Below are 14200 nucleotides of genomic sequence, written 5' to 3'. Positions count from 1 at the left end.
AGAAAATGCGAATAACAGCAACAACAACAACTTGTATTTATATAGCACCTTTAACGTAGTAAAACGTCCCAAGGTGCTGCACAGGAGTATTTTAAGACAAAAAAAATTAAACAAGATTGAAAACGGCAGCTGACAGTTAACAGAGAATTGGCGCAGTCTCACAGTGGGTTGAATAATTGGCAGGAAAGTCAGAATCGTGTGGATTAGAGCATGCTTGGTTTAGGTGACACAGGGCAACATAAAAGAAGAGTAGCTGACTGATTTCCCAGAATTGTTCTGTCCAGTGCCTTAGCAGAATGGAATGTTTGCTTCCATTTTCCACAACTGACCTTTAGTAGAAATTGTCTGGATCACCATAACTCTGGCAGTATTTCTCATAGCTAGAAAGAGAAGTACTTCAGTAACAAAATAAGTTTCAGTCTTTTTCAGTAAAGCTGTATTAAAAGTTGTACTGAATCATAAAACACAGTGCATATTTTTTAAGATTTCCCTGTTAGAAGCTCTATAATGCAGGATGGATCAGGATGTTATAGTGAAATATTTGTATTAGGAGAATAGCTAATCTTGGTTTGTAAGTTGGTGCAGCCGTTTTAGACATTTCAGACATTTCCAGACAATAAATGACAATAAATAGGCAGCAACCCTATGAACAGTTTAATTAGGAACGGGAAGGGCCAGGTACCCTCATCCATGCCTTTGTCACCTCCAGACTTGACTATTGCAATGTGGCTGGCCACCCACATTCCACCCTACGTAAACTTGAGGTGATCCAAAACTCGGCTGCCAGTGTCCTAACTCGCACCAAGTCCCGTTCGCCCATCATCCCTGTGCTCGCTGACCTACACTGGCTCCCGGTTAAGCAACGCCTCAATTTCAAAATTCTCATTCTTGTTTTCAAATCCCTCCATGGCCTCGCCCCTCCCTATCTCTGTAATCTCCTCCAGCCCCACAACCACCCCCCCCCCGAGATATCTGCACTCCTCTAATTCTGCCCTCTTGAGCATCCCTGATTATAATCGCTCAATCATTGGTGGCCGTGCCTTCTGTTGCCTAGGCCCTAAGCTCTGGAATTCCCTCCCTAAACCTCTCCGCCTCGCTACCTCTCTTTCCTCCTTTAAGGCACTCCTTAAAACCTACCTCTTTGGCCAAGCTTTTGGTCACCTGCCCTAATTTCTCCTTATGTGGCTCGGTGTCAAATATTTTGTCTTTTTATACTCCTGTGAAGTGCCTTGGGACGTTTTACTGTGTTGTTGTTGTTGTTGTTATCATGAAAAATCTACCTTAACATATCAAATCCCTCTCTCTATTTAAATGGATGGATTAATCCATGCATTTTAAATAGGTTAGCACCACTGTTAAATAACAGAGAGAGGAATTTGATACAAGCATATTAAATGTTTGCATTATAACAACAGTGACAGTAATTTCCACCTTACACAACTGCTGATTGAGCCACTAAATCTTTTGAAACTATAGCCAGCAAAGAACTGTGTGGAGAATTAACTGGGCCTCTTTTTATCATATTTAATTATCTTAAAAACGATTGCTCAGATTCACAAGGCAGTTGTCACAGTTGGATTCATTACATAATTAAGTGTTATTAGGGAATGGGGGCCGAGAAATTCAGTGGTGCCGCACTCGCTTTTCAGGTGCAAAAAATGCACCTAAGAGTCCAATATGGCGGACTAATTACACGCCGGTAGTGCGCTGCCTGCTATATTGGAAAAGGTAGAAATATAGGCGTCCAGGGCGTGCGCCGGAAACAGGCATTAGCTCCTTTGCATATGCAAATAGGGGGCCTAATGCCAGCTTGAGGGTCCTTGCAAAATTGGCTGCCTGCCTGCATTCAGGGAAATGTGGTGCACATGAGGCCTAACTAACAGTCCTTAAAGGGGCCGCCGGAGGCCATCACCATAAAGGTGAGTATTTTTTTTTTAATCACCTGAATGTGGAGCTGGGATGTGCACGAGTGCTCCTTCTAGCTCCACTGCAGTACCAAAGACCCACCTTTTCCGATCGCCACCCTCCCTCCCAATCGCTTTCCCCCTCTCCCAGGCCTTCAGTTTAGTGACTACAGATAGAGAATTCAGACAGAAGAAGGGGAGCAGGTCAAATTTATGCCAAGGAAATGGAGAGGCAGGGAGCACGGCATCACAGTTGAGCATCTATATTCTGTAGACATATTGGGGCTCACGCTGTGGCTCATAGACATAGTGAGAAAGGAAAAGGGAAATGGAATCTTGGAAGTTAAAGTTGATGATTTATTTTTTGTTCTGTGTTAATCTATTTTTTGTTTGTAGAATCATAGAAATTTATGGCACTGAAGGAGGCCATTCGGCCCATCGTGTCTGTGCGGGCTGCAAAAGAGCGATCCAGCCTAATCCCACTTTCCAGCTCTTGGTCCGTAGCCTTGTAGGTCACGGCACTTCAAGTGCATATCCAAGTACTTTTTAAATGCGACGAGGGCTTCTGCCTCTACCACCCTTTCAGGCAGTAAGTTCCATACCCTCACCAACCACCCTCTGGGTGAAAAAGGTATTTACCCCAATCATGGACAGGACCGACACAATTTTATACTGATTATCACTTCCTCAGGTTAGTTCTGCATTTAACAGCTTGCTATTGTGTACCTTCTATAAAACGTATACAGGAAAATCGGTTTTCAACTAATGTACTGTTAAAAATAATCGTAACATCTACCTTGACTCAATAAACTTTCAGTTCCAACCTCATCAAAACTGTAGCTTTTGCTATTGTATTTCTTTCATCTTCAACCTATATTTGAAAACCTCCACATCAGACTGCCACACAACACCGCAGAAATGTTAAATCTCAAAAAGCAACTTCCATAGTGATAATAATTCAAATGTAAACATAAAATTAATTCTCCTTATCAATATAACAAATTATAGCAGAAGTTCCTGAGTTAATTTAAGACACTAACACAAATATTGCCCATGAAGAAATCAAGTTTTTAACTTGTGGTTTATAAAGTCACTTAAAACCTGAGATTTAATTACTACCTTGGAATTAATTTAGTTACCCTTTATTCTCCAAGTCCCTCTTTTTTCATTGAAAATAGGTATTTTTTGTTTAGTTAATGTTGTTAGCGGATTTCCCATTGTTATGGTCGCAACAAAGGGTTCACCCCGCAACAATAACCTCCACGTGATTCAGGCCCGAGGGGTTTTAAACAACAAGCTTTAATGTACATTGACTAATAACAGTATTGTTCTTATGTTCTACAGATTACATTAAATGGCAAGCAAGTAATACAACCTGATTCCTTGGCCCAGAGTGATCACTTCCAGCTCTCTAGGTTACCATTAAGGCAAATGAACTTCCGACTGTCCTGAGAGCACTCTAACTTTTGGAGGGAACAGGTCCTACCAGTATACTTTTCGGCTACCTTGTGCTGTACCTACGCAAAACAGTATTCCACCAAGCTGACACCACGCTTGAGGTGTTTACACCACGTTCTAATCTTTTTGGCCTCCAACTCTGTCCTACAAGCTTTGTTTATTGTACTGTAATGTGTAGGCCAATCTTTATCTTTTATTATGGTATGTGGGCCTAGAAATTGAGTTTTGGCGCAGCCAGGGCTTTAGCGCCGGAAGTTAGTGCCGGAGCTAAGTCGCGCTGGTCGGGCCCAAAATTCACCAATTCTGCGCCCAAACGGCTGCCGGCGCTGCTGAGAGATGTTTGCGCCTGAAAACTGGCGCTACGCGCTGAATATCGGCGCTATTCCGGCGCTGCGGCGCCCGCTGCGGTGCGGCAGGTTCGGGAAGTGCAGGCCTCCTCCTTCCCTTAAGGAGGAGCTGCCTGCACCCGGCCGCGGCCCGCGAAAATCTTTTTAAAAATGAGCCCGGCACCTCGGACAAGTGCCGGGCTTGCTTCTGTTCCGGCGGGGGGGGGGGGAAGTCCGGGGAGGGAGCTGCGGCCAGGTGGCCGGCGGGAAAGCGGCCGGCCGCCGCGGTGCCTTTAATGCGCCGGCGCAAAGTCATGTAAGACTCTGTTGCCAGAGTCTTACTTGCGGCTGCCACGGGCGAGGCGGCCGCAACTGAATTTCGGCGCTGGGGCCCGTCGGCATGGCAACCGGGACGCTGCGCACACTGATGACGTCATCGGTGCCGGCGCAGCACTACCGGTCTACCGCGGCGGAAGGGCCCCAGGCAATTTCGGCGCCGGCGCCAATTGCAGCGCTAGGCCCTCTAGCGCTGCAAAATCGGCGCTAAGGGCACTGAATTTCTAGGCCGTGGTGTCTTAGCAACTAGTCCCTTATCTAGGTATGGGCCATCTCTTGATGTGGGTGTTTATCATTCCCCATCTTTGAGTTTCCAAACTGTCTTTTGTTCATACACAGAGACAAGATTCAATTTTCCCTTTCCTCCACATTCGTTCTCTGGCTAAAATGCTAAAGCAAAGCATGCTGGGATACTTTGACTATTTAAACCTCTTTAAAATATTCTAACATATGTAATGACAGAACTTGCATTTCTATAGCACTTTTCATGTTCTCAGAACTTCTAAAATGCTTCACAGCCATTGAATTACTTTTAAAGTGTAATCACTGTTGTTACGGGGGCAAATACAGCAGGCATTCTGCACACAGCAAGCTCCCACAAAAAGCAATTGGATAGATGACCAGGTAATCTGTTTCAGAGGTATTGGTTGAGGGATAAATGTTGGCCAGATCTCTTACACCCAACTGAGCAGGCAGGTGGGGCCTCAGTTTAACATCTCATCTGAAAGGCAGCACCTCCAACAGTGCAACCCTCCCCCAGTGTAGATAGATTATGTGCTCGAGTGTCTGGAGTGGGGTTTAAACCTTTTGACTCAGAGGTGAGAGTGTTACCACTCAGCCAAGGCTGTACTGTATTTTTGCTGGCTGAAGTCGCAATTACTTTCACATGCCAAAGATCAAGGAGACTTGGGCGTGTTGTAGCTATACACGTAACTCACTTGTGTAACTCTATTGTGTAACTCTATGTCAGCTGTGGCTCAGTTGATAGCAGCCTTGCCTCTGAGTCAGAAGGTTGTGCTAGTTCATAGTCCCACGCCAAAGACTTCTAGCACAAAAAGTCTATGCTGACACTTCAGTAAAGTACTGAGAGAGTGTTGCACCATCAGAGGTGCCGTCTTTCGGATGAGATATTAAACCCGTCTGCTCTCGCAGGTGGACATAAAAAATCCGATGGCACTATTTCAAAGAAGAGCAGTGGAGTTATCTCCACTGTGCTAGCCAATCCCTTACCAAAAAAAAAAGTTGGCTGAGTATAGCTAGACTGCATATACTGAGACAAGGCAAGACACCCAAAATTCAGTGATCTTTTAAGGCACGTAATCAGTTTCTGCCTTTTTGTTGTCTGTGTCTCTCTTCTTCAGCCCTGCTACACAGACAGCCAGAGATCAAAGGATTTCCATCACAGTAGCTGAAAGGTGCGGTCCAATTGTCCAACTGTTCAAACAAGCTAATGAATCAGTTACTGTTCAGTCCCTGGGAAAAAACAACTTCTGTTTAAGCATATTTGCCACTCTTCATCTGGGAGCTTTTTTAACTCCAGAGAATACACAGCATTAAAAGTAACTTCCAAATCATTTCTGTGGCAAGTCCTGAAACATCACACGGTGCATGTTACAAATAACAGTGACTGCTGAGTGCTTGGGCTCAATTTTCAATGGGCTGTGGAGGCAGGATTGGAGGCGTGTGGGGGCTTAAAATCCCAAAATCAGAGGTCCCAACCCCATCCCGCACCTAACCCGCCTCCATGCCACTTTCAAAGGAGGCGGATACCCGCCCCGCACTGGGACTCGCCTACTCGAGGCGGGAAGGGATTAGTGCCAATTAATTGCCTGTTAACAGGTAGTTAACAGGCAGTTTTTATCCTAATCCCTATTTTTAAGGTTGAAGTGTGTGATTCCTGATGGCTCCAAACCACGCCAAGTTTGCGAGGTGGGCCGTCGGGTTGAAGGACTTGGAGGGGTCGAGATGTCGGTGTTCAGGTGAGTGATATGTGTATGAGTGCAAAGGTAAGTGTGCCTAAAGTGTGTAAAGAAGTTTAAATTACCTGTACTTACCTTTTCAGCCTTCCTTCTTTCAGGTCTTGGGAGTCCTTCATCTCACCGGCACAGAAAGCAGAATGGCTGCGAACTGTCAAAAGTGACAGCCTTCAGCTTTCTGTGCAGGAGAGATTTCTAACTGAGTCTGTGGAGAAGGACTCATGTTAGAAATAAGACTGTCAGTGTTTGACAGCTTCAAACAGCTGTGAAACACTGATATTTCATCTGTCAAAACCTCTTGACAGATGAAATTTCAGTCTGTGATGTCACCTGTTGCCGGGTGGCCCTTAATTGGCCTGCTGAGCCCGCTGGGCAGGTTCAACAAGGTCAATCAAGTTAAAATCGCGTGGATTGGCAATATCTCGATGGAGGCGGGACTACAACCCCGAAAGTTGTAGTCCCGCCTCCTACCCGACTCCTGAATGAAAATCCAACCCCTCATGTCTGTAATCTAATTTCAGTTGACCATTCTTTACAATTGGAGCTTTACTATCACAATTCTTGTCATCAACTGAATCTCTTGATAAGGTCTTGTACTCCCAGTAATTGATTTTCTTGTACATAACTACTCCCTGAACTCACTTTGTAACACTATGTTGAGCTTTTTTAACATTAGCCATTTCTTCACTCATATTATCTTAAATATAGCCTTGTATATGCAAAAATGCAACTAAAATATGCAAAATTTCTGCATTGAATTTGTGAAAAGCACTACTGCCCAATAAAATGGCTTCCTCTACATTTATTACAGGTATCTGCAACGACATGATTGGTGATGTGATGACATGATCGTGTAACATAGAAACACAGAAACATAGACGATAGGAGCAGGAGTAGGCCATTCGGCCCTTCGAGCCTGCACCGCCATTCAATGAGATCATGGCTGATCATCCAAATTCAGTACCCTGTCCCTGCCTTCTCCCCATATCCCTTGATCCCTTTAGCCTTAAGAAATATATCCAACTCTTTCTTGAATATATTTAATGAACTGGCCTCCACCGCCCTCTGTGGCAGAGAATTCCACAGGTTCACCACTCTCTGGGTGAAGAAATTCCTCCTCATTTCAGTCCTAAATGGCTTACCCCTTATCCTTAGACTATGACCCCTGGTTCTGGACTCCCCGGCCATCAGAAACATCCTTCCTGCATCTAGTCTGTCCAGGCCTGACAGAATTTTATAGGTTTCGATGAGATCCCCTCTCAATCTTCTAAACTCCAGTGAGTATAAGCCCAATCGACACAATCTCTCCCCATACGTCATTCCTGCCATCCCAGGTATCAGCCTGGTCAATCTTCGCTGCACTCCTTCCATGGCAAGAACGTCCTTCCTCAGGTAAGGCGACCAAAACTGCACACAATACTCAAGGTGCGGTCTCACCAAGGCCCTGTACAACTGCAGCAAGACATCCTTGTTCTTGTACTCAAACCCTCTTGCTACGAAGGCCAACATACCATTTGCCTTCTTAACCGCCTGCTGCACGTGCATGCTTACCTTCAGCGACTGGTGCACAAGAGCACCCAGGTCTCTTTGCACTTCCCCTTCTCCCAATCTATTGCCATTCAAGTAATAATCTGCCTTCCTGTTTTTGCCACCAAAGTGGATAACCTCACATTTATCCACATTATAGTGCATTTGCCATGTTTCTGCCCAATCACCCAACCTGTCCAAATCGTACTGGAGTTTCACGACATCCTCCTCACAGCATACCCTCCCACCCAGCTTTGTGTCGTCTGCAAATTTGGAGATATTACATCCAATTCCCTCGTCCAGATCATTAATATATATTGTGAACAGCTGGGGTCCTAGGACCGATCCTTGCGGTACCCCACTAATCACTGCCTGCCACTCGGAAAACGACCCGTTTATTCCAACTCTTTGCTTTCTGTCCGCCAACCAGTTCTCTATCCAAGTCAATACCTTGCCCCCAATCCCATGTGCCTTAATTTTGCATGCTCATCTCTTATGCGGGACCTTATCGAAAGCCTTCTGAAAGTCCAAATACACCACATCCACTGGTTCTCCCTTATCTATTTTACCAGTTACATCCTCAAAAAATTCCAGTAGATTAGTCAAGCATGACCTTTTGTAAATCCATGTTGACTTTGTCCGATCCAGTCACTGCTTTCCAAGTGTTCTGCTATTACATCTTTTATAATGGACTCTAGCATTTTCCCCACTACCGATGTCAAGCTTACCGGTCTATAATTCCCCACCTTTTCTCTACCACCTTTTTTGAAGAGTGGGGTAACATTAGCTACCCGCCAATCCATGGGTACCGTTCCAGAGTCTATCGAGTTCTGGAAGATGACCAGCAATGCATCTACTATTTCTAGGGCCACTTCCTTAAGTACCCTAGGATGTAGATTCAGGCCCTGGGGATTTATCGGCCTTCAGTCCCATCAATTTTCCTAACACCATTTCCCTGCAAATACTGATTTCTTTCAGTTCCACCCTTTCATCAGACCCTATGTTCCCCGGCATCTCTGGGAGGTTATTTGTGTCCTCCTTTGTGAAGACAGAACCAAAATATGTATTTAGTTGGTCTGCCATTTCTTTGTTCCCCATTATAAATTCCCCCGATTCTGACTGCAAGGGACCTATGCTTGACTTCACCAATCTTTTTCTCTTCACATATCTATAAAAGCTTTTACAGTCAGTTTTTATGTTCCCTGCAAGCTTACTCTCATATTCTATTTTCCCTTTCTTAATTAATCCCTTTGTCCTCCTTTGTTGAATCCTAAACTGCTCCCAATCCTCAGGATTACTGCTTTTTCTGGCCAATTTATATGCCCTCTCCTTGGACCTTATGCTATCCCTAATTTCCCTTGTTAGCCACAGTTGGGTCACCTTTTTTGTTTTATTTTTATGCCAAACTGGGATGAACAAATTCTGTAGTTCATCCATTCGGTCTTTGAATGTTTGCCATTGCCTATCCACCATCAACCCTTTGAGTGCAATTCCCCAATCAATCCTACCCAACTCGCTCCTCAGACCATCGTAGTTTCCTTTATTTAAATTGAGGACCCTAGTCTCCGAGTCAACTACTTCATTCTCCACCTTAATGAAGAATTCGATCATATTATGATCGCTCCGACCCAAGGGGCCTCGTACAACAAGATTGCTAATTAATCCTTCCTCGTTACATAATACCCAGTCTAAGATGTAGCTGTCCCAATTAACTTTGTGAATTTGAATACTGTACAATTTTTTTTTTTAAACATGCACAATGCAATTGTAGCATCTGCCATACAGTCACCTGCCCTGGCAACCAAAAAGGCAGAATTTGAGTAGGGTTTTCAAAGCAGGCCTCTGACTGCTTTAAGTGCTTAAAGAAAAGTAAGACTTGCATTTCTGTAGCACCTTTCATGACCACCAGACATCCCACAGCACTTTACAGCCAATGAAGTGCTTTTGAAGTGTAGTCACTGTTGTAGCGTGGGAAACACGGCAGCCAATTTGCGCACAGCAAGTTCCCACAAACAGCAACGCGATAATCTGTTTTTGTTATGTTGATTGAGGGATAAATATTGGCCAGAACACCGGGGATAACTCTACCTGCTCTTCTTCGAAATAGTGCCATGGGATCTTTTACGTCCACCTGAGGGGGCAGACAGGACCTCGGTTTAACGTCTCATCCGAAAGATGGCACCTCCGACAGTGCAGCACTCCCTCAGCACTGCACTGGAGTGTCAGCCTAGATTTTTGTGCTCAAGTTCCATGGAGTGGGACCTGAACCCACAACCTTCTGACTCAGAGGAGAGGGTGCTACCCACTGAGCCACAGCTTGATGAAAAGCAATATAACAACAACTTGCATTTATATAGCACCTTTAACGTAGGAAAATGTCCCAAAGCGCTTCACAAGAGCATAACCAGACAAAAATTAAATAGAAAGACAATGGTCTTATAACAGAGACTGAAGCCTTGAAATTCCTGGAAGGTCGCTTTGCCAGTGGCATAGTGGCAGAGCAGACCCTAAGTCCAGCTGAGCGAACAGGCCAAGAACCCATCCCAAATTCAAGGCACAGGGTCATTTCAATCGACAGGGCGAGTTGTTGGTGCCTCAAAGAGTGCATCGGCATGCTCACCCCAACATCACCCTGGAATAGCAGAGTGGCACCATGCCACTCCACGCGCAGAATAAGAGGGTGGGAAGGTGAGTTTTCACAAGATAGGTTCAGATGAAAGACCTCCTGGAGGGCATTTGAGCTCCTTCTTCCAGAATACCAGCCCTAACATCTTCTAATTACAGCATCCAAGTGTTTCTTAAATGTCTTGACCTCTTCCTGGCAACACATTTCACCTGTTGCTCACCTTCCATGTAAAGAAATGCTGTAGGATTTAAATTTCCCTATAGAAGGGATGGAGTTCCAGGCAATCACACAGTGTGAGCTACGATTTTTTGGCTTGGAGAAGCACTGTGTAAAACTTCACCACTGGCATTTTATACTGACATTTTGAACTGATGAGGAATGTTGAGATGACATTGCAACAGCTCTTGCATTCCTGGCATAAACACTGTGGTCTAAATTAAACAATAGTTTGAGGTCTTGTGGTGCAGCTACCGTCACAACTTTGTGTCAGCTTGGCTCAGTTAAGTCAGAATGTTATCTGTTTAAGCGCCACTCCAGAGACTTGAGCACATACTCTAGGTTGGCACTCAGTCAGTACTGAGGAGGTGCCATCTTTTGGATGAGGTGTTAAACTAAGGCCCCATCTGCCCTCTCAGGTGGGACATTAAACTCCCATGGCACTATTTGAAGGCGAGCAAGAGAGTTTTCCTGGTGTCCTGGCCAACACTTACTCCTCAACAAACATCACTAAAAAACTTCTTCTGTGTCTAGCAGCACAAGAGGCAACCCATTTCTTCCACCACTTTTTACATCCAGCAGATTGTGCTGGATTACGGTAAGAAAGACCCTTTATATGTGAACCGGTTGTTGCCTCATTCACAACACTATACCAAGAGGACAGGCTAGATACAACGGGAGGTCACTGCAGTGATCAATAACATGTCATTCTGTGGTGGACACTAGGTGGAGCAGTAGAGCTGTGTAGAGCTGTATGTATAAGACTACACTACCCAGCTGTATATATATTAAGACTACATTGCCCATGAGGCTAGGCTACCCAGAAGGCAGCAGTCAAGATGGAAGCCTCTACAAGATGCTGTACAAGTCCACATGTGCTCAATAAAAGTAACTAGCAAAAGCTAGCTGTGTTCATAATAAGAATGTCTAGTTATTAATGAACATAACATGGTACCAGGGTGGTGAAGCTCTGCTGAAAATTGTGGAAAGCGACATGGAGAATTTGAAGCCACCAGAGCGTTTGAATCTCACAGAAAAAATCGACTACAATTGGCAGACTTTTAAACAACAATTCGAACTCTACTTTGCAGCCATCGGATTCGGTATGAAGCCAGACGCAAGGAAGATAGCGTTGCTGCTTACGGTTGTATGCCCACAGGTGATAGAGGTATTTAATACATTTGTATTTAATCCAGAGGAGAACAGGGGAAAATTAGAAGATGCGCTAAAAAAATTTGATGCACATTGTTCTCCCAAAAAGAATGAGACGTATGAAAGATACATCTTCCGTTCTCGGACACAGCAACAAAATGAGACTTTTGATAGCTTTATAACTGATCTGAAACTGAAAGCACAGACATGTAATTTCTCTGAGCTCAAAGCATCCATGATTCATGACCAGATTGTGTTTGGTATTCATGATAAAAAAGTCAGGGAACGTCTGTTGAGAGAAACCAAACTAAATTTGGAAAATGCGGTGAAAATATGCCAAGCCAGCGAGCTAGCTCGAAATCACGCGAAGACTTTCAGTGAAATCAATAATGATGCGAATGTAATGAGTGATAATGCTGCTGTCGGTGCTGTGTCCTACAAGGGGAAGAAACGTGGGCAGAACAGAAATGAAAAGCAATCGGAGGATGAAATTTTTAATTGTAAACGCTGTGGTTACAAACACCAGTTAAGACAATACCCAGCGTTTGGAAAAATGTGCACAAAGTGTAATGGAAAGAATCACTTTGCCAAACAATGCTTTTCAAAAGTAAAAATGACGAAAGGGCAACGAGTTAATGTGATTGAGGACACTGATTTAAGTGAGACATTTTTTGTAGGAATGGTGTCATGTGACGATATCAAAAAAGATACAGAAAATGTGCAGCCCTCAGAAATAGACAATGCTGAACATAAAGTTAATGCAGTAAAAGAGGACAAATGGATGATCCCACTGCAGATAAATGGAGTATTAGTTACATTGAAACTGGACACTGGGGCAAAAGCAAACTTAATCAGTATGAGTGACATAAAAAATATGAAAGAAAAGCCCAAAATACAGAAAAAGTCAGTACTACTGAAGAGCTATAATGGACAGAAAATAGATAGCTTAGGTGTATGCAGACTTAAAGTGACAGTCAAAGACAAAGTGCATCATCTCATGTTTTCTGTTGTGGCTGAAAGACTTGATTTGATACTCGGTGACAAAGTTTGTGAAGACTTAGAACTGGTCAAGAGAGTCTACCGTTTAAACTGTGCCATAAGCAGACCAGATGACTCAGGTGATGAAGCAGAGAGCCCATCAAGGATGAAAAGGCCAAAGGGTATCCATGTCTTCAAAAAGCCTAGTTTCTCCAAGAAGAAAGAAAAAGACTTTAAGGTCAAAGAGAAGCCAAAGGAAGAAAAGCACAAAGAGGAAAAACACAAGGAGAAAAAGTCCAAAGATATGACCGCAGCAGATGTTGTCAAGCAGTGGAAAGAGAAAAAGAAAAAGAAGAAGCCTGCACCAGAGCAGGAAGCAGTTCCGGTGGATACTCCTTCTTCCCTCAGGCCAATCTTTGGTGTTCCATTAGCCGAGGCTGCTGAGAGGACTATGCTGTATGATGGGATCCAGCTGCCAGCAGTTTTTCGAGAGTGCATTGACTACATTGAGAGTTATGGCATGAAGAGTGAAGGAAACACTGAAACCCTCTCCAAGCAAAGATCGCAAGGAGACCTCGATCTATACAAGAGCAGATTGATGACAATGCCTCAACTGCATCTTGTCATTCACTGCCAGAACAATCTCATGAAGACACATCAGACTTACCCGTGTTGAGAAGATCCACACGTGAAGTAAAAGAGCCTGATAGACTTAATCTTTGAGTACAGTGTAAAGCTTTGAAAATGTGTTGACTGTTTTGAAAATGTTTATGTTTATAGAGCACTAACAAAAGTGTTACTGATATTATCTTTATTGTTTTCTTGAAAGTTGATTGATATTGATTTTGTTAAACCTCAAAGAAAGGAGGATGTAGTGATCAATAACATGTCATTCTGTGGTGGACACTAGGTGGAGCAGTAGAGCGGTGTAGAGCTGTATGTATAAGACTACACTACCCAGCTGTATATATATTAAGACTACATTACCCATGAGGCTAGGCTAACAGAAGGCAGCAGTCAAGATGGAAGCCTCTACAAGATGCTGTACAAGTCCACATGTGCTCAATAAAAGTAACTAGCAAAAGCTAGCTGTGTTCATAATAAGAATGTCTAGTTATTAATGAACATAACAGTCACCACTCCACTCCCATCACTGGGTGTCAACCCAGTATTCTCGTCCCTGCTTGCCAGGGCTGTATGGAGTGGGCCTCAGGCCTGTAACCTTCCAATTCAGAGGTGGAAATGCTGCCACTGAGCCAGGGAGCAACTCTGCGTGTAAGGGTGTTAGGTAAATAAAATAGGTTGCAGGTGGATCTAGATGCAATGGAGGAATGGACCCCCGTTTTGGCTCATTTATTTCAATATACACAAGTGCAACATGATGCATTTGGGCTGGGACAATAGTCCACTGCTCTGCAGGAGAAGAACCTGGGAGTTGTATTTCATGAGTCATTGAAGGTTCATGACCAGTATCACAAGTCTGCTGCAAAAGTAAATAGGGTTTTAGGATGTATACCTAGATCAATTAAAAACAATCCTTTCCTTGTACAAGTCAAAGGATGGACTCCATGTTGTGTGCAGAGCTCTTCGCAATATTAAAGGCAGACTCCTCCACATTCCTTACCATTGCCGACAGGCTCTTGAGCACCCTTGCCATTGCACCTACGATCTCTGTATGCATGCCCATCACCCTTCTTGTGA

At 44.0% G+C, this 14200-nt stretch overlaps 1 protein-coding gene across 1 annotated transcript; it reads left to right on the top strand.

Annotated features, from left to right (window-relative positions):
• Positions 1-510: 510 nt before the first annotated feature.
• On the top strand, positions 511-13606 carry LOC147108782 (uncharacterized). Its single transcript, XM_086005609.1, has 2 exons — positions 511-3463; positions 6812-13606. Exon 2 carries the CDS (start codon positions 11307-11309, stop codon positions 13173-13175), a length of 1869 nt encoding a protein of 622 aa, XP_085861735.1. The 5' UTR covers positions 511-3463; positions 6812-11306; the 3' UTR covers positions 13176-13606.
• Positions 13607-14200: the final 594 nt, after the last annotated feature.

The sequence above is a fragment of the Somniosus microcephalus genome, chromosome 13 (genome assembly GCF_052327205.1).
Source record: "Somniosus microcephalus isolate GS21.2 chromosome 13, FLI_Smic_1.0, whole genome shotgun sequence".
NCBI lineage: Eukaryota > Metazoa > Chordata > Chondrichthyes > Squaliformes > Somniosidae > Somniosus > Somniosus microcephalus.
This window is presented reverse-complemented; position numbering and strand designations above follow the sequence as displayed.